We start from the raw sequence: 26,653 nt of genomic DNA, 5'->3' as shown, positions 1-26,653 counted from the left end.
TTAGTGTTTGTAAAAAAGTAAATACAAAGACTCATTTTATTTAGTAAGACTGAAAAGAAAACTAAGACATAAACTCACACAAGACCTTTAGTGTTGTCCAAAACAATCCCTCCAGCTTTCAGCCCAAGGTAACTAATCCAGTAGTATCATTTATAGACTCATTGATAAACAAGAATCATTTCCCAGTTACAAAGGGTGTCATTAAGCCCTTGGTGTGCAGAATTAGTTTGGCTATTCAATCACCAGCCTATACAAAAAAGAAATAAAAAGAGAATGGAAATACAAACACAAAATGATTGGCTATTACCTCTTAAGGAAACATAGAAACAGTGGCTAACACCCTCTATTGGATAGAAAAAATGTAGTAGTCAAGTTGAAAGATACAGAATAGCCACTAACCAAAATCCAGTTTATCTTAAATCAATCAAATGGATAAATCCAGTCAATAAAAATGACCATCTTTCATGATTTACTCTCTATAAATGGTAATGTTATCAGTGTTGAAACATACAGACCCATAGAAATTACCACAGATCATTTATAAAACATCTACTTTTTAAAATCAACATATTGCTAAGATTCTTTCAGTGATTTTTTTCTCCCTTTTCATCTTGGCATGATTGCAGGATCCCTCTGACTCTATTTTTTATCTTAGTCATGTAAAAATTAACCAACTCTGGCTTCCCTGAAAACATTCTGTCTTTAGATGAAAAAAGTGATTAAAAACAGTACTAAATATGAGTCACTTCTGCAAAATTTAATGAGAAACATTCAACCAAGGAGCTTTTCCTTGGAAAATCCTAGAAAAAACTGAGTTTTATAAACAGTTACTCATGTTGATAGAAATTCCATTTATAAATAGCAGCCATGACTCTACTGCCTACAAAACTGCAGGCTGTCACATTTACATGTTGAGATCTCCAAAGTTTTAAGATGAGAGTTTCTACTATTAAAAAAACAAAGTCATAACACATCAATGGGTTTGCTGCCCAATGCGAAGGAAACAGCTGACTCCCATGATTTTACTATTCAGGCAGGTACAGACGACCAGTGGATTTAAAATAATGGGTACAACAACATTTATAGTTTTTGTTTAAAGAGGAAGCAACATTAACATGGAGGAGGGCAGTTGCAGCAGGATTTTACTCTCTTGAGACACTTGTAGTCAAAGTGTATCTAGTGCAAGGGACAAGCTATCATGGGATGGTAATATTAGAGAAGCTTTCAAGTTAAGCACCTGAGCAAAACGTGCTATTCAGACAGACCGAGAGATCCCCGCTCCCGATTCTGTTGTAGTGAAGTGGTGTTTTCTGAGGCGCAAGAGCCTCCATGTAAATGGAGGTGCTGGCCATATCCTGTTGCTCCTAGCAAATGCTTAAAGGCATTGAAATGGGAGGAAGATGAGCGCATCTTAATAATGATACCCTCTGCTGGTCCTGGGAGCCCGTCTACCTCCCACAAGTGTATTAAAATCTGTCACTCAGGAGCATTTTGCTTCCTGTACAAAATGTGATTAGGACCACTGGTTTGAGAATTCTAAGTCCAGGAATTAGAAGAGAGAAAAGCAGCATTTGAAGGAAGGGGGGTTATCCCTCTGTACCTTCCTAGATAGGCTGGAGGCTCCCCGAACTGACAACCAGGTGCTACTTAGGAGTAAGCTGGCCTGGAGAAGAAGCCATACTATGAAGCAGAAGTCTGGGCATGGGACGAAGAATGAGGTGGGAACCTGTATCAGAAAGTATTGTTCATAATAGTCACCCGGGGGAGGAGGGGTACAGAGGGAGTTTGTGGGGAGGGGGATGTGTGTGCACGTGCATGCAGGGAAGCAAACAAATGACAAGCCAGGGCTGGTCATGGCTAGAAGCAATGTGCTTGCAAGTTAATACCAAATAGTTGTGCTCCACTGACCCATGCTGTGTATAACTCATGGGCTAGAGGCTGGACCCTCCTTTCCCTCCAATCCCAATTTTAGGATATAAGACAAACTTTTCTTTCATGTTTGCTCTCCCCCATCCAGAATCAACCAGGGTGGCTCAAACTTTTTCAAATGGTAATATAAAGATAAAACATTTAAAACTGCTTTTGGGGCGGCCACTCCAACCCAGGGACCTGGGCATGAACTCTGATTTGTACCCACATAGCTGTTTCTACAAATTTAACCGTCAACCTGATCCTTGTGTGGCTGCCTGAATCCCTGGGTTTAGAAACACATGCTACAATGCTATCATTATGTCAGACACATCACACCTTGAGCAGTAAGACTAGGAAATCTCTGGGTTGATACAGCATTAGAGCTTTTCACTGTCGAATCTCCACAACAATAAAACACACGATCTCAAGGTACGTACATAATGTGCCAAGCAGGTACTGTGGAGGCAAACAGATAAAACGATCCCACTGCAGCAGCTATTAAGACACTTGAGTTGTTTGTCCCTGTCTTCTTGATGCTGAGTGGGACTAGCAAACAGATTGAGAGGAAAAGAACCAAATCATGGAACAGGTGAAAAGCTTCAAAGACTGTGTGGTGGTGACAAAACATTGACTCTGGAAATGGAAATGTGGTCACCATACTCTATTAGCCCTAGGGTCAGAAGGGTAGTGTACAGAAAACCTTGCAAGACCTAGCACCAGTTCTTCCTTATCAGGGCTCAAGAAAGCATGCCTCTAAAACAACTCATATATGGACTGACAAAAATACCAGGAAAGGCAAACATTCCGTTTCTCCACAGTTCTACTGACAAATTCACAAGCACATATTTGCCCAGTTGCTAAACCTCACCCACAGACACCTCCCACCTTGGAGGCAGGGGTGAGAAAATTGGACCAAATTTTCCCAAATAAGGGAAATCAAATCCCCGGGACACAACACCCTACATTTCTCTCGCTCCTTAATGATAAACGTCAACAAGCCAAAATTAGTGTCTGGAGGTCAAAGGTCAAACCCATGGTTTACAAATCTTATCAGAGGTCATGTAACCTCCTCACCTGAATAAAATCCCAAATCATCAATCTCCCACACCATCTCTCCTTCCCAGGAAGGGGAGTAGATTTATGTCCATTTCTCTTTTGTCACCACAGTACCTTGAAGATAGTCCAAGAAGGTATTGTGGGAGGGAGGGGCATCCTGGTTCCTCATTAAAAAATAAAGAGCTCCTTAAGTGTCACTGGAGGCGGTTTAGCTATCATTTTCAGTTCCCCTCAGTGGCTGCCTCCAAGGGCTCTTCTTCTAAGCCCAAACTCAGCTTGTCAGCTAGCCCCTCAAACTGCTTGCCCAGCCCGCCCGCTGAGTCCATGAACATGTTAGGGATGTCTTTGCCGAAGTAAATTTTGCTGTTGGAAGCAATTGCCTTGTACTTCATCAGCTGCAGATATTCGGGGGTCAGCTTCAGCTGTTTACAAAAAAAAAGTAGAGATTTGGGTGAAGGCAGATTAGAGGAAACCCTGGATGGCAGCCCTTCCATTTTCACCCGGAGAGAGCCCCTGTCAAAAAAACATGGCTCCCTCGACTCTTCTGATCTGTTACGGCAGATCTAAGGGAGAATGATCTCAGATCTTCCAGAGGCAAGAGTTGCGAGAGTTTCAAAATTTCTATGTTTAGCACAAAAATTAAACTTCAGTCAGGGCCCTGCTGAGGAAAAGGGATGTATCTGTCCCCCACAGCACAGCAGTCTTCAGCTCTGGCAAAGAGGAGCTCTGGGTGGTGTGTCATCTAACACTGGGGACTCTCTAGCGTTAGAAACCCAAACCCAAACCGGGCTGCACTGGGTCTTTACCTTATTTGCTTCAGCTATTTTCATAGCAGTGTAACACTCAGCATCAGCCTTTGCCTTCTCCCGGGCCAGAAATGCAGCATCTGAGGGAAGAGAATGAAGTGAACTGGATGAAGTACAAAACAGTGTGGTTTGCAGGAAGTGCAGAGGCTCTCCGAAGACCTGTGTTTTGGCCCCTGTGATTTTCCCCGATTGCCTTTGTAATGCAAGGGAAGCATGTGCTTTGATAATCCAGATGGTGTAGTGAGAAGCTCCAGGGCTCTGTCCTCCCACAGAAGTACTGAACAACCAGCAAGACCTGGCAGAAACATCTTTCTCAAAGCTTGAGAAAACAGTTAAAGGATTTCAGTGATGGGGTGAATGCTGAAAAAAAGAAAAAGGCACCTTAATAATGGTAGGATCTTGGGCAGCTGATGTGGCTCAGTGGTTGAGTGCTGGCTTCCCACATACAAGGTCCTGAGTTCAATCCCTGGCCCCAGTTCCTCAAAAAACAAACAAACAAAACAAACAAGAAATGGTAGGATCTCAAAAAAAAAAAAAAAAGAAACAGATGTGGCTCAGTGGTTTGCATGTATGAAGTCCTGGGTTCAATCCCTGTACTTCCTTAAAAAAAAAAACAAAAAACAAAAATAAAAAAAAAACACACTGAAAAAGGTAGGATCTTGTAGTGTTCTTGCTGGCTCTGTCCCCAACTTGATAGTTTGGTGAGAGCCAGCTTGCACTCCAAGTGCAGGTCTCTGGTTCTCGTACCAAAAGGAACAAAGTAACTCTTGTGCACGTACTGGGAACATGTATGTCAGGGCCAGTCTCTCTAGTGGCAGCCTGAAGGACTGAACCAGGACACTCGTTACAGGTCTGTTGTCCCACATGCCCTGCGTGAAGAAGGCAGATCACAGAGCTCTCCTACAGAATACCATAGGAAAACAGTCAAATCACAACTGTCTGGGGCAAATCATAGCAGCTGGCTGTGGGACATACAGCACAGTGGCCAGGACAGTGAGGAAATGCTATTTCCTAGGGAAGAGGGGACATTTGGATCCGAGTAAAATAGGGGAATTCCTAGGGCCACGTGTGCTTGCCCAGAGCAAGATACATGCACAAGAAGGACCAGGAGGACATACGGATAAGGAAGCACTTGCTCAGGTCAATCTGCAAAGACTGGGAAAGGTGTTTTCTTTTTTTTCTTCTTTTTTTGTTGTTACCTTCCAGCATTCAAGGAAATCTGTTATAACACTAGCTAGATATGAGCTTAAAGAACAGATGTTGGCGGCGGACTTGGCCCAGTGGTTAGGGCATCTGTCTACAACATGGGAGGTCTGCGGTTCAAACCCCGGGCCTCCTTGACCCGTGTGGAGCTGGCCCATGTGCAGTGCTGATGCGCACAAGGAGTGCCCTGCCACGCAGGGGTGTCCCCCGCGTAGGGAGCCCCATGCACAAGGAGTGCGCCCAGTAAGGAGAGCCGCCCAGCGCGAAAGAAAGTGCAGCCTGCCCAGGAATGGCACCGCCCACACAGAGAGCTGGCACAACAAGATGACACAACAAAAAGAAACACAGATTCCCATGCCACTGACAACAGAAGCAGACAAAAGAAGACGCAGCAAATAGACACAGAGAACAGACAATCGGGGTTGGGGGGGAAAGGGCGGAAATAAATAAATAAATAAATCTTAAAAAAAAAAAAAGAAAAGAACAGACCCTTCAGAGTCCAAATTCCAGTGATAAAATGTTAAAATATCAAAATATCCAGGTTGCAACAAAAGATTACAAAACATATAATGAAACAGGAAGTGATGGCCCTGGCAAAGGATAACATTAAAGTATGAGAAACCATCAATAAGGAGGACCACACCTGGGATACACCAGAGAGAGGCTTTAAAAAATGTCCTAAAGGAAATCTAAAGGAAATCTAAAGGAAATCAAGAAAATGATGGATGAACACAAAGATAATATGAATAAAAAGAGAAATTATGAAAAGGGACCAAATAGACCCCAGTAACAGAAAGAAAAAGGGGTTCAACAATAGATTGGAGCTGACAGAAGAAAGAATCAATGAATTTGAAAGTAAGACAATTGAAATCATTCAGTCTGAGGACAAAGGAAAAAATATACTCATTGTGGGAGTCCCAAAGGAGGAGAAAGAGAGAAATGGGTAGGAAAAATATTAACATAATGGCTGAAGATTTCCCAAATTTAATGAAAGACATGAATATACACACCCAAGATGATTAACAGATGATCCTTCAAACAGGATAAACCCAAATAAACCCACACCTATCCATATGACACTTAAACTGTCTAATGATAAACCTAAAGAGGGAATTCTGAAAGCTGCAAGAGAGAAAAGCAATGTGTCATGTACAAGAGAACCTCAATAAGATTAAGTGCTGTTTCTTATTGGAAACCATGAAGGCACGAAGGCAGTGGGATGGCATATTTAAAGTGCTGAAGGGAAAAACTGCCAATCAAGAATTCCATAACTGTCAAACTCTCTTTCAAAAATGAAGGCGTGGTTAAGACATTTCCAGATAAACAAAAGCTGAAGGAGTCTGTCACCTTTAGACCGGTCCTGTAAGAAGTGCTCAAAGGAGTTCTGCAGGTTGATGGGAAAAGACACTAGACCATCTATCAAAGTTGCAGGAAGAAAAAAAGATTTCCAATAAATGTTAATGACATGGGTAAATCTAAATGTCAGTGTTACTGCATATTTGGTTTGTAACCCAACTTTTAACTTCCCACAGGATCTAAAAAGCAAATACACAAAATATAATGATAAATCAATGGTGCTAGACTTATAATGTATGGGGGGACTCAAAAAGGTGGGGGGACAGAGAGGTATAGGAACATAGTATATGTATGCTATTGAAGTTTATTTACTATCAATCCAAAAGTGATTGTTATAGACTTAGGATGTTAAATTTAAGCCCCAAAGTAATAATAACCAAGAAAATATTGGAGAATATGCAAACCCATAGAGACAGAAAGTAAAATACAGGTTACCAGGTGTGGGTGCCAGGGGAAATGGGGAGTTAATGTGTAATAGTTACAGAGTTTCTGATGGAGTGATGGGAAAGTTCTAGTAATGGATGGTCGTGAGGGTACTGCAATATCATAAATATGATAATCCCACTGAATGGTATCCTTGGGAATGGTAAATGGGAAAGCTGATGTTGTATCTATGTTTCCACAACTAAAAAAAGAAAAAAGGATGAGCAACTCGAGACAATGACAATTAAATTCAATATATGATCTGTCATGGGATCCAATAATACAGGAGAAAAGGCCCAAAGGGACATTTTTGGAACATAGAAAAAAATTGGAATATAGACTGTGAGCTTTATATCAATGTTAAATCCTTGAACTTGGTAAATGCACTTAAAGTGGATACATAAGTGGATATCCTTATTCTTAGGAAAAGTACAAGGAAGTATTAAGTGTTCAAGGAGCATGATGTATCCAACCTATGTTCAAATATTCAGAAAAAGACTGATAAATAGATAAGACATATCGGCAGATGAATGTATAGATGGTTAGATAGAACAGTAAGGCAGATGTGGCAAAATGTTAAAATTGATGGATCTGGGTATCTGGGGAGATGGGGGTATGGTGGAGTTCTCTGTAAGGGGCTTGTATTATTTTTGCAACTGTCCTATAAGTTTGAAATATTTCAAAATAAATGTTTAAAGGAAAAAAAAAAGTGCTTTGAAAGCATCTCCCCATGATGGGGACTATTTTATGAACACAATAATCACTGTGCCTCAAACATACACTTTAACGGCATTAGAAACACAAACAAAACCAAGTGTTGCTACTCCAGTTTCCACAGGCTTACTTCTCTTGTAGCTCCATGTCTGGGTAGCAAAGGGTGGGACCCTGCCTTAACTTACAGTTCCAAAACTCACCATCTCCTCCCTCTTGTGTTAAACACCAAAAGTCCAAAGAAGGCTCCAAATACTGTCAGAGATATAGCCACCCAAAAACTGAACATGGGACCACAAATAAAATAAACAAAATAGAGTTCAGTCTCTCTCTACCATCGTTTCCCTTTTATTTCCTTCAATCTTCTACAAAAGTTTTAAAATAAACACTGATTAAGCTGGCACAACTCTAAGAGAGAATTATATGCCATGGTCTAGACCAACACCTGTTTGGATTAAGACCAATTTAAACTTTCACTGTGCAAGCACTATACTTCCCTAATGGGCTCTGAGACTAGCTTGCTGTTAAGCTCATGCAAAACTTTTGATATTTACCCCATTGCTTTGGGAAAGAGGCCAGCCTTATGTGAGTACTATTTGTAGGAAAAACCCCAGGAATAAAAGTCAGCATGCAGGCCTGTAGTTCCTGCATGCCCCCAGCATGACCCAGGGTAGAAGGAAATGTGCAGGGAGTGTGGAGTCTGGCTGGAGCTCTGGCTGCTGTGCAGCCAACTCGACTGGCATTAGTACCCGGCGACGTATTTATAAGAAATAAAATGTGTTTTTCTGCTGAAAGTTCCCTAATGAGGAGCTGCTGATGTGTAAAATCCTAATTGGCTCTGCTATGGGTCCCCGGCAAAGCCTGATGGTCCCACAACGAGTGTAATTGGACAGAGCACTGTGTAGCCTGAAGCTATAAAGTGAGGTCTCACTTTGCCCTGGAATTTGTGTGACATGAGGCACTACATGAAGGGGTGGGTGGTGGGAATGAGGTGAGGGCTTCGGGGCAGGGAACTGAAGGTGAATGGTATTTAGGTAAGTAACAAAGAAAATTCTTCCCTCCAGCTCCAGGGTCATTGGTGTTGAAAAGGCACCTTCTTCAAACCAGGCTCAGCATCTACACAGACCTTGAGAGCAGACTGAGATGCCAAAAATATGTCGTTTATTGACTTCTGAGGGAGGGGCAGGTAAGGCATGAGGGAGAGAGAGCTGCTGGTTTGGCCTGCTCCTCGTGAACTCCCAATGCTCTGGGGCCCTTGCGAGACTGTGAACTCCAAGACAGTAGAGGCTATCTGCTTTTCTTTTTTCATATGCCTAATAAAATGCTTAGCACAAAATGGCCCTCAATTACCATTTGTTGAGTGACTGAATGCTCTCTGAAGTGGAAAACTGATGGTAGCTTGGCCAAAAAATCCTCAGAATTCAAGTCTGAGCACAGAGAAAAGGTGATGCTCCAAAGAAATCATGACATCCTACCCACTTGCCACAAAACGGGGTCTGAGGAAAACCCAGGCATCAACTTCACTTTTGCTCACCTTCAATTTCTGATATCTTCTTCTCAGTCTCCTTCTCCATTACCTTCTGCCCATAGGTGATTTCTGCAACCTGAGCCACTTTTTCTGCCTCTGTGTTAATGAAGTTGAGAAAAGATTTAAGAGTCCTGAAATTTTGCAAGTTTGACTAAATTTCACCTTTGACCCTGATCTGCATGCCCTGATTCTTGAGACTGGGCCAACTCAGATGGTGTGCCCCTGCCCCCAGAGGACAGCCGTGACAGGAGCACATGGCTAGAAATGGAATGCAGGAGTGAGCGCAGGGCCACACCACCAGTGCAAGATGGCAACTGAGGCGACCTGGGCCCGAGGACAGAGAGTCATTCAGTCTTTGAAGAAGGCAAGGAACCTCTCTCATAAGCTGTGAGGCTGGGTATTTCTCCAAAAGGAATATTTTAAGGAGTAAGGTATTCCCTAAGAAGTTTTCACCTTCTACTTCCTTTTAGGAAGTAGCCAGGTTTGTTGTTGAAAGACAGGATAGTATGGTAATCAAGAACACAGCTCCTAAAACCAGATTCCCTGGATTTGAACCCCAGGTCCACTACCTACTTGCCATACGACTTTGGGCAAGTTTATTTCACTTCTCTGTGCTTCAGATCCTTTCATTGTAAACTGAGGCGAATGGTAATATCTACCTGATAGGGCGGTTGTGAGAAAAGAGTTAATTCATAGTTAAGTGTTTAGAAAATGCCTGTGGCTCACTGTAAGTACTCAATAAGTGTTAGCCATTATTACTAGGAATTAAGAATCAACAGGTAGGACTCCTTTCATTTAAGAGCTATGTGGAAACTCAAAACTCATTACACTCTAGCCACAATTGGCAAGTTTCAACTTCGATTCTTGGAGTATGAATGCTACTCCTGCATTGTGAAAAAAGGTTCTGGGGGGACTGTGTCATCTAACTGTGCCTGGCCCACTCTCCCCAGTCCCTCTGCCCCGAGAGGGGCTGCAGAAGCACATTCAGACCAATGAGGGCCTTCTTCCGCTCGGTCTCGGCTTCCTTCTCCACCACCTTCTGTTTCTGGGCTGCAATAAGAAGCTTAGTCTTCTCACTTTCCCTGAAAGGAAAAAAACAGGCCGCTGTGAGGCTGCAATGGGAAAGCTCCAGAGAAACTCAAACTCGTCCGCTGCAGAGAGACAAACTACGATTTCTTACTCTCTCCTGGAAGGCTGTTCAATGTCCCATATAAAAGCTGATCTGTTGCAGACATTAACAGGGCTCTTTTTCTCCACCAAAATAATCCATTGGTGGGAAATAAAATATAATTTACCTTAGTAAATCACACCTACCTGCCCAAGTACTCCTCTTTCCCTCCCATCTCCTTTGGCATGAACCATTGAACACCAACAAGGCCCCTGGCCCTTTTGAAAGCATTGCTGCTCTAAAGGACTCCTCTCAGTCACAGCTACAGAGCCCCAGTGAGACTATGCTGACATGCCTGCTCCATGCACCAGTGCAGGAGGCTAGAACACACATGCAAGATGGAATAAAAGCTTGGCTCAGCTTCGATTAACTCCGGGACGGGACGAGATGGGAGGTATGAGAGAGCGGTGGTTAGAGCTGAAGCACAGGTATACTCACATCAACTCGTAGTTTCTGCGGATTGACTCAGGTATATTGGGCTTTGTCACCCGTACAGCCTGGAGAAGGATAAAAATAACAACTGATGGGAAGGTGAGGGTGGTGGGGGATGAAAAGTAGCTCCCACTGGTCCTTGATCTTCCTGGACAAAAAGGACATCCCTTGGAAGAGGGGATGCCAATTCAGCAGGAACTATCCCATGCGGCAATGCTTACTTGGATGACAAGCCCAGGGGCCATGGAAGTCAGGTCCTGTTGCAAAGCCAGTTTGAGATTTTCATCAATCTGATCTGGAATCAAGAGAATCAGAGAAATGAGTTGTTACACTTTCTAGACAGGGTGGAGGAAGGTATGGGCGCAGATACAAACTAAAAAACCAGCTCAAGAATGTACCATATAGGCAAAAGGTCTTCCTGAGGTAGTTATGTTTACCAAATTCTAGAAATTTAAAGATTCCCTGGGGGATCCTGTGTGGCTCAAGCAGTTGAGTGCCTGCTCCCTACATGGGAGATCTCAGGTTTGGTTCCTGGTACCTCCTGAAGCAAAGCAAAACAGAAAAAAAAACAAAATAAAAACAAACAACAAGCAAAACAAATGAAGAAACCAACTCAGGAAAGCTGATGTGGCTCAGTGGTTCTATGCTGGCTTCCCACATACGAGGTCCCAGGTCCAATCCCAAAATAAAATAAAGATTTCCTGCAAACCTTTTGGAGCAGCATGCCTAAGCAAGCAGTCCCCTCTCCATAAGGTAGATATGTGTCACCTACTCCTATGGCCTTAAAATAAAATCACCTTTGTAGTTGAAAAATCTACAGGAGAACTGAACTATAAAAAAAGAAGTATGAACATTTCTAGCATACTTCCTTTCTAGCATCATTGAGCAGCCTTTCTCTAGATGATAGCAGCAAAAAAGGACAGGGAACAGTTTTCATGGAAGCAGGAAGGTGGGAGAGCTGTGTTAGGTATTTTGAAAAGAGCCGGGCACATTAAATCTAAAAGAAAAACAGACTGTGACGTCAAGGAGAGCCTCAAGGAAGACTGTTTTCATTAGGAACTCCATCAAACAGCAGCAGGGGAATATTAAAATTTACAGCTCTGGAAACGAGCCCAATTCTTCTGATGTGCTATTTGCCTTGGTCCTGATTCCTCTGTCTGGAATTAACGTGTAAGGTGCTTCTGAGACAAGTGCAAGAACAGCAATAACTGGTTCCCCTCTGTGATTCTATCTGTGATTCTGAAACAACAGCATCAGAGCAGCTTTCTCTGGTCTCGGCCTTTTCAGGGTTTTGTAGCCCTCTTCCCTCTTCCCTGCCAACAAGATCCTCAGAAGGTTCCGGAAAGGCATTGGAAAAAAAAAAGACTCCGTGAACTCAAGACTTTAAAATGAATCACCTCCCTTTTGTCAGCTACCAAGTACTGTAGTTGGTCATCCTTGATATCATCTATGCCCAAATGAGCCTCTGAGGATATGCGTACATAAATCCTTCCCTTTTACAGATGCCAAGACCACGGCCAGAGACTAAGTGATAGACTAAGTCCACAAAGCTAGCAAGTAGCCCAAATATTGAAATAAGCTTATTTAATTACTATACTTCGATTTCTAGAATTTTTTTCCTTAAGTTTCTTTAAACCAATTTAAAAATTTTTATTGTGGTAACATATATATACACAACATAAAATTTCCCATTTTAACCTCTTTCAAAGTACAATTCAGTGGTATTAATTATATTCACAACATTGTGCTAACATCACCACCATCTATTACTAAAACTTTTCCATCACCCCAAACAAAAACTCTGAATTCAGAAAGCATTAGCTCCCCATTTCTCCCAAGCCTGCCCCTGGTAACCTAATCTACTTTCTGCCTCTATGAATTTGGATACAACTGTTAAGAAATTAAAATAGTACTTTCATCAACTGTCCTAACAGTAGGCAATGGATTTTAATGTTTTTACTTATTGAATTTGTTCTCACAAGTCTCATGGCACTAAGAGGGATGTACAAGTCCAGGTTCCGCAGGTAGCATCTTCCATCTGATATGGATATAATAATTTGACAGGTAAGGATAAACATTATATTTCATAGTTTATATTTTAAATAGGATACCAACCAAATTTTAAGTGAGATGGCCTGTACCCTCATATGTTAATCATAATGCAGCCAATTATATCTGAGTCAACGTGGAAGAATCGGGCCTAGTAACTTACTAGGAGAATCTAGAAGAAAAATTTCGCAAGGTAACTTAGTAATACTAGTAATAACTTGTTTATATGTTATGGTCATGTTGATAAATGCTGATTAAGTTTTACCATTAAGCAATCACAAAGAAGTTCTTCAGGTAGGCTTTTGAACAGATATTTGATAATATTTTTAAAAAATGGGCAAAGAAGATACAGCAGAGTAAGAAAAGAGTTAACTTATCCAGAGTCAGGTTTAAAGTCAGACTTATGAGCATCCTGAGAGGAAGGGGTAGACAAAACCTCTGAGTTCAAAGATAAAAAAACTTGAGTTTTTCCTTTATGGATTCAAACCGATTTTAAGTAGTATACTGCTTGCCAACAAGAAAAAAACCTTCAAAGCAAATATATTTTCCCAGCACCCTTGTATAAGAAGCTATACTTCACTAAGCTACAATTTATCTTTAAGACAGTAAGAATTTTTCTGATACAAAGCAACCTAATATTTTAATTTTCTCTTCATGGAGAAAATTTGTTTTAAATGTTTTGAAACAACTTTGCTCAGGTAATTGTACAAATCCTAAAACAATGGTTAGACTGAAAATTAATTATATTTTATAAAATTCTATCAGTTTGAAGAGAAAGCATCAGTAGCAAATTTCCTGAATTTTTCTTAACAGCACACTGAATCCAAACACTGGAAAAGAATCCAAATCCTATTGGGATGGTAAAGCTATTGGTTAACTCGGCCAGGTAATTATGCCCAGTTGTTTGGTCAAGCAAGCATTGGGCTAACTGTAACACAAGGGCATTTATGGACTTTAGTCACCATTGACTTTACTGCAGTGGTAAATCATAGATAGCTGATTACAATCAATCAGGGAGATTACTATTAGCAATGAGTGATGCTTAACCCAATCGGTCAAATGCTATAAAAGGGGAAGTGATTCCAACATTGAGAGAGAATTTCCAAGCTCTTCTTTGGACAACCAACATCTCCCAGAACTCAAGAATCATCACTGGACTTCCATTGGAGCTCCTGGTTGCAGCCTACCTGTGGAACTTGGATTTGTGCATCTCCACAACTATGTGAGAGACTCTGATAAATCTCTTACTATCAAGAGATATCCCTTGTTGATTGTTTCCCTAGAGAACCCTGACTAATACACCTATAAAATGAGTTTAGATTCGTTTCCTATTGTAGAACAATTAAAAGAGATTCTGATGATTTCTTAACTCTTAAGCACAGAGCAAAAAGATGTTTGCTTAATTAAGATCATTGGCAATGTCAATGATTCCTTCTTCTATTACTGAGATGTTTCCTTCCACTGCTGCTGAAGTCAGGCTGTATTTACTTTGACTAGGTGAAAAGGATAAAAGGTGTCTACTTAAGCACATGGATCCTTTATGTTTTAAGTGATTTCCTACTCATCACTACAGAGCAAAAGGTACAAAAACAAAAAACAAAACAAAACAACAACAAAAACCAAAAAACCATAAAAGTTCTAGGAACTCTAAGGAGCGATGCTTTTTGTCCCAGTTCTAGAATTAAATGGGAACCACACCATAGGTTCATCAAATTCCTGGGTGCCCTTCACTCAGTTTGGTGTGGTAGAAAGAATACTCAAGAAAGAACCTGGAAAAGGAAGTTCTAGTTTCAGCTCTGCTACCACATAGCTCTGTGACTCAGGAAAATCACTTTCTCCCTTTGGGCTTCAGTACCATACCCTTATCTTAAAATGAGGATGTTGGGCTGGATAATCTCTAAGGTTCTTGCAGAATTGATCTTAATTATAGAATGAGGTTTTAGGAATAGACAGTGGGAACATATTTCCATTCCAATCCTCTCAATTATACCAGAAGTGAGATTTCTATTTCACTATTATTCTAAGGTATCTTCTTCCATGTTAGCTTCATTAATGTTTTCCAGGAATTCCCTTGTGGCCTGCACACTAGATTCTTTAATACTTCTTATCCATAAATGACCACCCTGAAATCCTTCTCCTAGCCTGTAGCTCGGAATTTGGCAGTAGGGCGAAGCAGGGCTGCTAAAGCATGGCAAGGTCAGAAAAGACTTTCTTACCAAACAGTTCAATGTAGACCTCTTGAAGTGTATGTACACTGCAGAACTGGTTCAGCTCATGGTGGATCTTGTTGAAAATCAGGGCCTTATCATAGTCGGCAGTATAGTTTTTCACTATATCATACACTGGCGAGGGAAGACGAGATTTCAGAATAAGAGAAGGCAAGACTCAAAACTTCCTCAGATGCAGATGTTCTCCCTTCCCGGGGTGCTGTGACAGACAAGGGGGTGGCATGCAGGGGAAGTACAGTGGTGGTGAGGATAAAATGGGAAAAAGTTACCTGCGTTTGGGACCAGGAAGTTCACCACCTCGATTCTATCAAAGTAGATCATCACACCACCACTACCGGAGGAAGAATGGACAAAAAGGTCACCAATATGTTTTGGAATACAGTGAGGTCTTTTAAGATGATGACATAAGATTTATGACTTGGCAGAATGGGAGAAGAGTTCACAGGAGATTAGAAGGCATCTCGAATCTCCAACGAGGAGATCTTCAGGGCTCACAGGAAGAACACGACTGCCCAAGAAATTGCACCTCCTGAAAATACCTCCAGAGAAAAAATGTGGGAATTCTGGAGTGCCAGAAAGAAAAAAAGTAGTTCATACCTTTTGAATTGGCAATGCCTTTTGGTGAAAGCAATCAATTGCAGGGAAAAGACTGTGAATCTCAGAAATTAAAAGATGACTGTGGAATTCTATGACCAATGTTCCTCAGTTTGTCTTCACTATCACTTTGGGGCAGCACCTCCAACTCCCCAACCCCGCCCAAATTTTTATTATAAAAAATTTTCAAACATACAGAAAAGTTGAAAGAACAGTACAACCAATCAACCAAAAGCTAAAAGAATAGTACAAATATATCAACACCTATATTCAACAAAATTCAACAACTGTTAACATATTACCCAATTTATTCATCTACCTTTTTTGCTGGGCATTTCAAAGTAAGTTGCAGTTATGCTGCTTTACCCTTTAAACACTGAGCAAGCTTCGCCTAAGAATGACACGCTCCTACAAGACCACTCCCAAACCTAAGAAAATTAACAATAGTTCCTTTATGTCATCTACTAGCCAGTCCTTTTTCAAATTCCCCCAATACGTCCCATAATACCTCTTACAGTTATTTTTGAACCAGGTTCTAATCAAGGTTCACCATTGCATTTATGTCTTAAGTCTCTTTTTCAATCTAGATTCTTTCTAATGCAAATTTACCACATTAACTAATAATTTTAAAGGTTTCTAAGAGAAAAACAGTCCCTGACATAAAATAAAATGACTCTGTCTAATTCGGGTTTGCCTGAGTGCTGTGTTTGCTCATGGTGGTGTTTAACTTGTTACTCTGTCCCAGTTTAGACTCTACCTTTCAACTGGACGACTCAATAGTATTCTCTTTGGGTTTCCTGCCCCTAAGGTCTTCCCCTACCTCTAAGACTGTCTCCATAGTTAGTTATGCTGGCGTTCTCTTCCTAAAGCAGTGCTCTACCAAGTTATTTATCTGTTTACAACCTTTAGTTGGACCTCACTTCTCACAGAGGAAATCTAAAGTTATGGCATTAAAGGCCCTCTCAAGCCTGTTGACCTTCTCCTGGTTTCTCTCCTGCACGCCGCCACCTAGTCAAATCAGAATATAGGCAGCCACGGGCAGGGAATTTACCAAAACCTCCAACAAGGCGAGCCTGTCTTTTGTACTGTGCTTTTGCAATCAGCCGATTACTTTTTCCTCTTACTTGTTTGTACTTAGCTTTATTGTGGGTACCTTACCTAGTTCCACAAGGTACATTCTTCACCTCATCTGTTTGGAGTGTGGTCTGAAATAGAGATGTAAAATACTGTAAGACTGGCAAGGACAAAGTAATTCATTTGTCAGAATTTCCAAATGGCCTTGTCCTTGAATACTTATTTGGGCTGAGCTTTGCCTTTGTTAAACATGAATACTCTACCTGATCCTCCTTACTTACAGAGTTTGAGACTAAGCCAAGCAAAAGTACCCAGTCCCACTGTCAGGGTACCACTACACAATTGGGCTGAGTAATAATAGTATAGTAGAAAAACCCTCGATTAGAAGTCCTAAGATCTGTGCTTACTTCTACCTCTCCCGTTTCCTAGTCTTGAAACAGGGCTCCCTTACTTAGCTTGTCTCAGCCTGTAATACCTGTTCATCCACTCTCAGGAATACCGTGTGATGCAAAGAAAATGATGTACCCGAAAATACCGTGAAAACCGTAAAGCACAGTAATGGCAAAAGAAACTTACAGAGAAAATGCTGATTAGATGTCATAGGATATTTCCTTGGGTCAATTTAAAAGTCACTCTCCAAATCATCCTATTCCTTTTAGCTGGATACACTCAGAATCATTTTAAAGATGGCTAGTCTAACTTAGCTAGACTTAGATCTGTCATAATTAATTCTACTCCTACTTTACATGTCATCTCCCCTCACCAGGTTCAATCTCTCTCTTTTATCTAAAGTTCAGATAGAAACTAGCAAAATTCAATGACAGACGGAAACATCACATGTTTAAACCCTGGGCTTAAAAGCATATACCCACCCAACTTTTCCTTCTATACATTTAGAAGAGATTTTGTTGGCTTTGTCGTCACATGAAGAAATAATTCCCAGCTGGGGCTGATGGGTCAAGGCAATGACTCTCATTTGCTTATCTGAACCATCGAGAAAAGCTCCAAAGTAAGTAGCCCATGGAGCCTCATTTTTTCTCAAATTACTAAAACAAAACAAAACAAACCACACACGCAGACAAAAACTAGCCTTAAATAATTTCCTATAAAGGCATTTACATATCCAGTGGCTAAATAGTTCAGAATCATGCCATTAATCAGTGCCCCAAAGCGACGGCCATCCAACCACAGCACACAGGTCAAGCGTACCTGCACAGACTTGTACGACGTGATGAAAGGGAGCATGAGGTGGAAACCAGGGCCACTGGTGGAGGTCAGCAGGGCACCGCCCCTGAGGGGAGGGAGAGGCAGGCTCAGTTTACCAAGAAGGCTCTATCAGATACCATGTGACTGACTTAATCTTCCCTTCAAGTGACATGTGCCAGAACCAAGCTCATAGACCCCTTCCTTCCTCTCATTCCTTCCCTAATGTTCTAGGAAGCCTGGTGATAGAACATAAAACCATCAGTCATGCTTTTGCAAGGAGAAAAAGAGGCCCAGGAGCTAAGTGGAATAAAGACAGAAGAATCTCTGGTTATACTTAGGATGAGAGGAAGTTTGTTTTCCTCTGTCATACACATTGGGCTTGTGGCAATTAGAGCAGTTAAATCTAGGAGTACATTATCAACTAACTGCACTAATGTTAGAGTCCAGGGACATGAACAACCAAAAGAATAATTTTAACTACCCTTTATACGTCTTTTTTTTTTTTTTAAAGATTGATTTTATTTATTTCTCTCCCCTTCCCCCCACCGTTGTCTGCCCTCTGTGTCCACCTGCTGCGTGCTCCTCTGTGTCCGCCTGTATTATCAGGTGGCACTGGGATAAACTGTGTCTCCCTTTTGCCATGTCATCCTGCTGTGTCAGCTCTCCTTGTGTGCAGTGCCACTCCTGGGCAGGTTGCACTTTTTTCACACAGGGTTGCTCTCCGTGTGGGGTGTACTCCTTGCACGTGGGACTCCCCTACGCAGGCACAGCACTCCTTGCGTGCAGCAGCACTGCATGTGGGCCAGCTCACCATACAGGCCAGGAGGCCCTGGGTTTGAATCCTGGACCTCCCATATGGTAGGCATACACTCCATCAGCTGAGCCATGTCCGCTTCCCTATAAGTCATTTTAATATGTATTTTTTTGACAGCAGAGTCACATTTCTAACCAAGTTGTAAGTAAATAAATAACATTAAAAGTTCTTTTTTTTGGTACATGTAAGCAGATGTGGGGGAGAAATGATTAAAGGAGAGGGGAGAAAACAATCAGTTTTAGTACTTGCGATTGGCAATCCAGAAAAAGCAACTAAGGGTATATACAAGAAGGGGTCTGTAAAAACCGAAAAGTAAAAAACTTGGCTGGGAAGGTTAATAAAAGGAAAGCAACTCATGACTTCTAAGTGTTTCTTTGCTTTACATATGAAGGTCAAAGATAAAATAATAATGAAAAAAAATTGAGTAAACAGTGACATAATGGGTTCCTTTATTGTAGGAATCATCATCCTGGCACTTGCCTTGGTTGATATAAATCAACCTGCAGGCTCTTACACTTTTCCTGAAATGATAGTTTTATAGAGTAGTCCCAAAGGAACCATTCTTTAAATCAGCAGAGTAGGCTAGCCTCTCAATTTGCCAGTAAAAGCTGGGGCTCAGTTGTTTTTTTTTTTTTTTTTACGATTTATTTTATTTATTTCTCCCCCCTCCCTCCATTGTCTGCTCTCTGTGCCCATTCGCTGTGTGTTTTTCTGTGTCTGCTTGTATTCTCATGGGGGGGTTCCGGGAACTGATCCCGGGACCTTCTGGAGTGGGAAAGAGATCGTTCTCTTGCGCCACCTCAGCTCCCTGATCTTGTGTGTCTCTTATTGTCTGTCCTCTGTGTCTCTTTTTGTTGCATCATCTTGCTGTGCCAGCTCTCCATGTGGGCCAGCACTCCGGCACGCAGGGCAGCACTCCTGCGTGGGGCAGTACTCTGTGCAGGCCAGCACTTCACCTGGACCAGCTCGCCACGTGGGCCAGCTTGACTTCATCAGGAGGCCCTGGGCATTGAACCCTGGACCTCTCATATAGTAGACAGGAGCCCAATTGCTTGAGTTACATCTGCTTCCCTCGACTGGTTTTTGTGGAGATAACCTAGCGGTGTGGAGTCAAAACACCCTGAATGATGCAGGAAAGAGCGTTTTAGGGATTGTCTGCAAGGAGCACTGCCTACTTTAGGTTTTGTCTCTCAATCTATATACATGTTTATCAATTGCCATCCATGGCCTCAAAGAATACTAAGGAGGGTTTTTTGGGTGTACAACAAAATTACAAAAATATATAAAATACATGTATGTAAATAAAGTATTTATCTCCTCCCCCCATGGTACTGATACAATTGCTCAGTCTAAGAAACAAAAAATATATAAAAAATGTAAACACAGATACTCTGCAGAATCTGCTAGACAGTGACTAGCAAAGGGGGACATTTAACAGTAAGTTGCAAACTTCTACCTGCCCCTGCCTTACCTGTAATATACCCCAATATGTCCCTCTTCTATCTTGTGCACAGCTGAGAAGAGAGACGCACAAAAGAAACTGGCAGCCACAGCCACAACCGCTCCCAACTGAGCCATCAGTGAACTGTTATCCTAGGGAAAAGATAGCAGAAATATGTGTGTCTGGTGTGCAGGAGAAAAACCTGAACAGTAAGAGTACTACATCGAGGCGAGGTCCCTGAAAGTGGCTCATATGCAGCCTGTTGTAGAATGAGCACAAGGGTCTCTTCATTTTTGTTCTCAAGTCAACATTCATATTCCCCAGCCACAGAATTATATTTTCACCTCAGTGAAGAGACAGCGGCTCTGGCTCCAGATACAGCCCTGGTCCAAGAAAGAACCAGTGCCAAATGGGCAGTGTTCAGAACACAGCCTTCTCTTTCTGTGAACACTAATGTGCTGTCACTGGAACCACCCATACTAGGAAGAGGGAAGAGAGGCACCTGAAATCGGTTGGACCAAATTACAGAGGATGTCAAATGACAGGTAGTTGTGACCAGGTATTTCTGGCCAGTTTCCCAATCCTAATTGCCTGTCATTTCAAAGGAAACCATTATGTGCTCCTTTCAGATCCTAGAGTGACAGAAACATGCGAGCAGAGTTTCAAGGTAGGCTTCTCTGGCCTTTCGTCCACCTTCCAGTTAGTCCTTTGACCCTAAACAGGATAGGTATCTGAACAAGACTAGAGCCACCCTTCCTTCCCATAGACTTAACTGGAACTTTGCACCCGAGTTCCCAAACCCCTCCTTAGAGGAAAAAATTATGTGCCTCAGGATAGGAGACTCTGGGCTCTTGGGTCCAAATGCGTTCAAGGACCAGGGCGCCGGAGTTGGCATCTAAAGGCTCATTTCCTGAACACTGGACGAGCTGGAAAAACTGTGGTGACTGTGAAGTTCACAATCAGGCGTGTGTGGGCACTCAATGAGAGCGCGGATTTTGCCTCTCCGGTCTAACGTTAAGTCGGGCGTAGAGAGCCCGCGAGGCGCTAGTTTTACCACGACTGCCTCCAGCTGCCGATGTGCAGCCAACCACATCTTTTCTGCAGAGACCCTTCCCTCCTCGAGGTCCTCCCCGCCCCACCTCGCGCCCCTTCCCCTCCCTCTTCCGAGAGAGGAGAGCGGGTCTCCAGCACCCTGGGTCGCAGCCGGGGCGCCAAGAGCGGAGGGTCCCGCCTGGGAGATGGCGGGTAGGGGGCAGGGGACAGAGAGGGGCTAATATCTCGCTGTAGAAACGACCCGGTTGAAGGAGAAGGGCTGGTGGAGCTGGGGCCCGAAAGATCGCCCACCACCTCGGGCCCAGATGGCCCCCAGGCCCAGGGCGCGCACTAAGAAGGGGCGGGGGCGGCGTACCAGGCTGTCCCTCCAGGCGCTCCGTACTCCTCCGAAGCCCGAGCAACCGCAGAAACCGCCACGCCCCTCACCGCAGCTACTTCCTTCCGGGCCCGTCGCTGCTATGACGCCATCAGTCCGCGCGAGAGCCCCGCCCGCCCGTCCGCGCTCCCAGGCGGGTCCGCCACGCCTCTCTGGGTGCGAGACGTCGGTGTCCGTGACGGCCACGAGGGAGCGCCCGCCGCTCGGCCGGGGAGGCTGCGGGGCTCGACCTAGGGTTTGTTTGGGGGAGTGGGAGCGGAGGAGCGCCCGCAGGAGGACGCCTCACCGCGGGGTGGTGGTCGGGCCTGCGTGGGGGAGAGAGGGTGTTGAGGCCCAGCGCGTCACTTTCTGAGACTCCCCCAAACTTGAGGCCGATCCGATTGTGGGAGCCCCGGTGGTCTTTTCGAAGCAGGTACTAGCGAAATGAAGCCACTCTAGCCCTCTGCTCGTCCCCTTTCCAGTTGCCCTGCTGAAAGGCACGATCTTCTAAATATGCAGATTAAATACCGTTTGCTACCAATCAAGAAACCCTACTTTGAATTGCCCTTTATGCTTTTCTAGGAGCTTTGGCCTTGGGGTCCCACAGCACCATAAAGTTAGATTAATAAGGAACCATTGCCCCCTTTTTATTGAAGAGGCTCTGAGTTCAGTGATGCGCAGGAGGTAAGTCAGTGAAAGCCTTCTTTATGCTTCCTAAACATCTTGAGCTTAATTGCCTTTATAACACCCTGGGACAGTGCACAGAAGCTAGTGCACTTCATTGCCTCCCTGGAGAGACAGTAAGTTCCCTGAGGGTAAGATCTGTGTCTTTTCTTGAGCATCCCCCATACTCAATGCTCAATAAATACTCGCTGAAGGAATGGTGAAACCAGGACCGGAATGCAGACCTTGTGACTCCTCATCTTAGGGCCTGACGTTGTCCTCCACCTTCACTGTTCTGTAGGATCATGCCCACGGCATTGCTACATCAGTTACTGAAATTATTTTGTTTGCAGAAGGGAAGGTTCAGTCTGCTTAATTACAGCCTTTAGTAAAGGCAGGGTGGTAAGCTTGTGTTGTCAGGCGGATTTCCGATGCAGGAAAAGTAGGTTTTTTAGGCATCATGGCTGTTCGGGATTGACCCATTCTTCCTCCCTGGTTTTGTTCGGGTTTGTATTGAGATTTTTCTTTTGAGCAGATGGAAATTTATTTCTCTTTCATATAAAGGGAATCCAGAGGCAGGCAGTCAAGTGTTGGTATGGTGATGACATGGTCATCAGGTACCTAGGTTCTTTGTATTTTGTTAGTCCAAAATTTTTAGTGTAGAGCTTCATAAGAAAGTTGCTTGAGGGGAGAGGGTGTAGCTCAGTGGTTGAGTGCCTGCTTCCTTGAATTCAAGCTGTTCTACATTCCAGTAAATAGAAAGGTGAAAGGGGCAAAGGGTAAAGGCCAATTGCCTTTTTATTTTTTCATTCGAGGAACAATTTATTGAAGTATATCATTCACACACCAACACATAAGCAATAAGTGTATGGTAAAAACTGGTGTGTATTGAGATGTTTCAGCATTATATGGTTAAGCCCGTAAGTGGGGTGGGTGGTGCTGTGTGGGAGCCCTGTGCCACCTCTTTTTATGAGGACCTTCTACTCTCTCCTTTCCCCACCCTGCTACCCCACACCTCCACACACAATCACACATCCAGGTCCACCACCTGACTCACCCTGTGAGAACTTGAGAGCTTTTTCTCTAACTGTTCAGAGATAGAACTCAGCAGGACATGCTTAACGAATGTTTATTTAGTAGCTGAGTGAACGAGTAAGAGAAATGGAAATACTGGAATTTATTAACCCAATGAAAAGGGCTTAGCCAGCAGCATACAAGATTTAAATTAGTTTTAATTTAAGAATTTCTTGAGGAGCGACTGTAGCTCCTCCGTCGCTGTGTGCCTGCTTTGCATGTATGAGGTCCTAAATTCAATCCCCCGGTACCTCCTTAAAAAAAAAAAAAAGAGCATTTCCTGACTATTAAACTTTGGAATGAACTATGAGAGGAAGTTGTGGGATTTTGTCATCAGGAGGCTTTTACCAGATCTGAATTGTTTAGTTGTGACCCTGCCTAGAGGCAGGGGGTGGACTTCACTAGATGATGAGCTAACATTTCTGAAAATCCCTTAAGAGACCTGTGATTTTTATGACTCAATATCCAATGTTTCCATGCAGCTAAACCATGACAGAGTTAGGTGTAGGGATTGTGCAGCCAGACTGCCTGGGTTTGAATCCTGGCTCACACCTCTTGTTAGCTGTGTGATCTGTAGACAGTGACTATCTGTGCTTCTGTTCTTCACTGGTAAAATGAGGGTATTAGTAGTATTAACCTTATAGGACTGTTGGGAGGATTAAATGACAAATTTTAAGTGATCAATATGTGTTAGATGTTGCTATTTTAAAGAGCAGATTCTCTTAATGCGTTCTTGTGTGTTTGTGGGTACAGATTATTAATATGACAGGGTGAGAGGGTGAGAGAAGGATAAGCTCAAAGTTATGTGATATTGAGCAATTACCAAATGAAAGCTTATCAGAAGAAGAGATAAGGGACTCTGGATTTATACTTCAATAGATATTTGCAATACAGACTTCCTAAAACATTACTGAGTACTTTCTATATACCAGACCTGAAGCCTTTCTCATTTTATATTGTCTTCATTTCAACCCTTTAAATTCAACTCCATTTTAGAGAAGGAAGTTGATGTTTAGAGAAGTTAAGGAATTGGCCATGATCACAAAGCTGGTAATTGGCAAAGGCAGAGTTCAAATACTCCCACATCTATTTCTTTTCCATAGTAAGTCAATTGGAAAATGATTCAGCTTAACACACACACACACACGCACACATACCCGCATTTATTTCACATGTAATCTTTCAGGAATGTAAATCAGTGGTCAAAAACTGTAAAACTTTAAATTGGGCCAGATCATTTTGCAGTTGTAGGTTGAAGCAGGGTAAAAAGCACCTCACCCCAGCAATCCACATCACTGTATCTCTGGATTGCTGTTTGTTTGGTCCTCTTATCTAGCTAATGGTTAGTGAGAGTGCCACTCCAAAGAGAGAAGAAATCCCCTCTTTCATGGACAAAGGCCTTTATGTTAACAACCAGGTTAACTCCGAAGTAATAAGGCAACTTATAAAATTTTTGGCTTCGGTTTTTTATCTCACAAGAGTGGAAGTTGCTGGAGCAGAGTTTCTGTTTACTTGATTTTGATTTTTCCTCTTTTTCTTTTTTAGACCTTCGGTCAAAGGATAGAGGTCATTTTCAGGACGTTTGATCCCAGAAAGATTTTGGTGAGCTTGGGGAAGAGGAGTGAAGAATTATATTTTTAATTATTAAGAGAGTTACTTAGAACTTTTCCTTTTTCTTTCAGTTGGGAAAACCAAGATAGGTGCCTTCCAAGAATGAAAGGATATGTGCTTGAGGCTAATGCTGTTTCTTCAGGGGAGATGGGTGAAGGATCAAAGAGGAATCATGAAAAAAATGGAGTTGGAAGCCACCTACAGAACATTTTGTGATTAAATTTTATACCTTTATTGAGGGATAATTGACCTACAATAAACTGCATAGAAAGTATACAATTTGATGTTTTGGCATAGTGAATATACCTATGAAACCATCACTACAGCGAAGATAACATATCTATTACACCCCCAAATTCCCTCACCTTCCTTTGTAATCTCTCCTGCTGCCCCCTTGATGTGGCATCCCCTCCCATTCCAAAGAAACTGCCAGTGTGCTTTCCGTCAGGATAGATTCGTTTGCATTTTGTAGAATTTTATGTAAATTGAATCATACAGTATATACTCTTTTTTGTCTGACTTTTCTTCACCCAGAATAATTGTTTTAAGATTCATCCAGGGAAACAGACTTGGCCCAGTGGTTAGGGCGTCCGTCTACCACATGGGAGGTCCGCGGTTCAAACCCCGGGCCTCCTTGACCCGTGTGGAGCTGGCCCATGCGCAGTGCTGATGCGCACAAGGAGTGCTGTGCCACGCTGCGGTGTCCCCCGTGCAGGGGAGCCCCACGTGCAAGGAGTGCGCCTGTGAGGAAAGCCGCCCAGCTCGAAAGAAAGTGCAGCCTGCCCAGGAATGGCGCCGCCCACACTTCCCATGCCGCTGACGACAACAGAAGCGGTCAAAGAAACAAGACTCAGCGGAGAGACACGGAGAGCAGACAACTGTGTGGGGGGGTGGAATTGAATAAATAAATAAATCTTAAAAAAAAAAAAGATTCATCCATATCCATGTTGTTGAGTTTATCAACAGTTCTTTTTTTCTTTAAAGATACTGGGGTTGGGGATTGAACCAGGAGGGATCTTGTACGTGGAAAGCCGGTGTTCTCCACTGAGCCACATTGGCTCCCCTGAGTTGGTTTTTTCGTTTATTTGCTTGTTGTTTGTTTTTGTTTTTAGGAGGCACTGGAGGCTGAATCTGGGACCTCCCAAGTGGGAAGCAGGTGCTCAAGTGCTTGAGCCATCTCCGCTCCCTCATTTTTTCTTTTTTAATGTTTATTTCATTTATTTATTTCTCCCCCACCTTGTTGTTTTTTCACTTACTGTGTCTGTTCATCTTCCTTGTTTCATTAGAAGGCACTGGCAGCTGAACCCAGGACCTCCCATGTGGGAGGGAGGTGTCTCATCACTTTAGCCACCTCCGCCCCCTGCTTTGCTGTCTCTCTTATTCTATTTTTCCTCCCCATATCTCTTGTTGTGTCATCTTGTTGCGTCAGCTCGCTGTCTTTTTTAGGAGGCACCGGGAGCCTCTGCTCCCTGCTTTATTGTGTCTCCCATTATGTTTTTTTCTTCTTGTGTCTCTTGTGTCAGCTTGCTGCTCCTGCCCGTCATGCCAGCTCGCTACCTCGCTGTCTTCTTTAGGCAGCACCAGGATCTGTACCAGCTATCTCCCATGTGATAGGCAGGAGCCCAGTCATCCAAGCCATATCCATTTCCCCTCATTTATTTTTACTGTGAGTAATATTCTCTTGTATGGCTATGCAATCTTTTTATCCATTGACCTGCTGATGGGCATTTAGGTTGTTTCCTGTGATTTTAATCCAGCCTATTTATTGTACTCATTAAAAAACAGAGGCCAAGGATAGGAGGTCTCCAGAGAAGGCATGTCCAAGGCTCATAGTTCATTTGGGGGGTGCTGAGAAAGAGCAGCCTGTTACCTGGGAAACTGTCCCAAGAGGCCTGGC

At 42.9% G+C, this 26,653-nt stretch overlaps 1 protein-coding gene and 1 long non-coding RNA gene across 2 annotated transcripts; one reads left to right on the top strand and one right to left on the bottom strand.

Annotated features, from left to right (window-relative positions):
* Positions 1 to 18: 18 nt before the first annotated feature.
* On the bottom strand, positions 19 to 21,533 carry ERLIN2 (ER lipid raft associated 2). Its single transcript, XM_004469378.4, has 12 exons — positions 21,409 to 21,533; positions 20,031 to 20,152; positions 17,749 to 17,830; positions 16,624 to 16,670; positions 15,141 to 15,202; positions 14,860 to 14,985; positions 10,816 to 10,889; positions 10,601 to 10,659; positions 9,985 to 10,076; positions 9,001 to 9,090; positions 3,774 to 3,853; positions 19 to 3,389 (listed from the first exon to the last, which is right to left on the bottom strand). Exons 2-12 carry the CDS (start codon positions 20,135 to 20,137, stop codon positions 3,189 to 3,191), a joined length of 1,020 nt encoding a protein of 339 aa, XP_004469435.1. The 5' UTR covers positions 20,138 to 20,152; positions 21,409 to 21,533; the 3' UTR covers positions 19 to 3,188.
* Positions 21,523 to 25,035, top strand: LOC101426048 (uncharacterized). The gene is made up of 3 exons (XR_001119294.4): positions 21,523 to 21,664; positions 24,691 to 24,747; positions 24,828 to 25,035. It is a non-coding gene; the product is annotated as an uncharacterized lncRNA (long non-coding RNA).
* The last annotated feature ends 1,618 nt before the right edge of the window (positions 25,036 to 26,653 follow it).

Source organism: Dasypus novemcinctus, chromosome 29 (genome assembly GCF_030445035.2).
Source record: "Dasypus novemcinctus isolate mDasNov1 chromosome 29, mDasNov1.1.hap2, whole genome shotgun sequence".
Lineage (NCBI taxonomy): Eukaryota > Metazoa > Chordata > Mammalia > Cingulata > Dasypodidae > Dasypus > Dasypus novemcinctus.
This window is presented reverse-complemented; position numbering and strand designations above follow the sequence as displayed.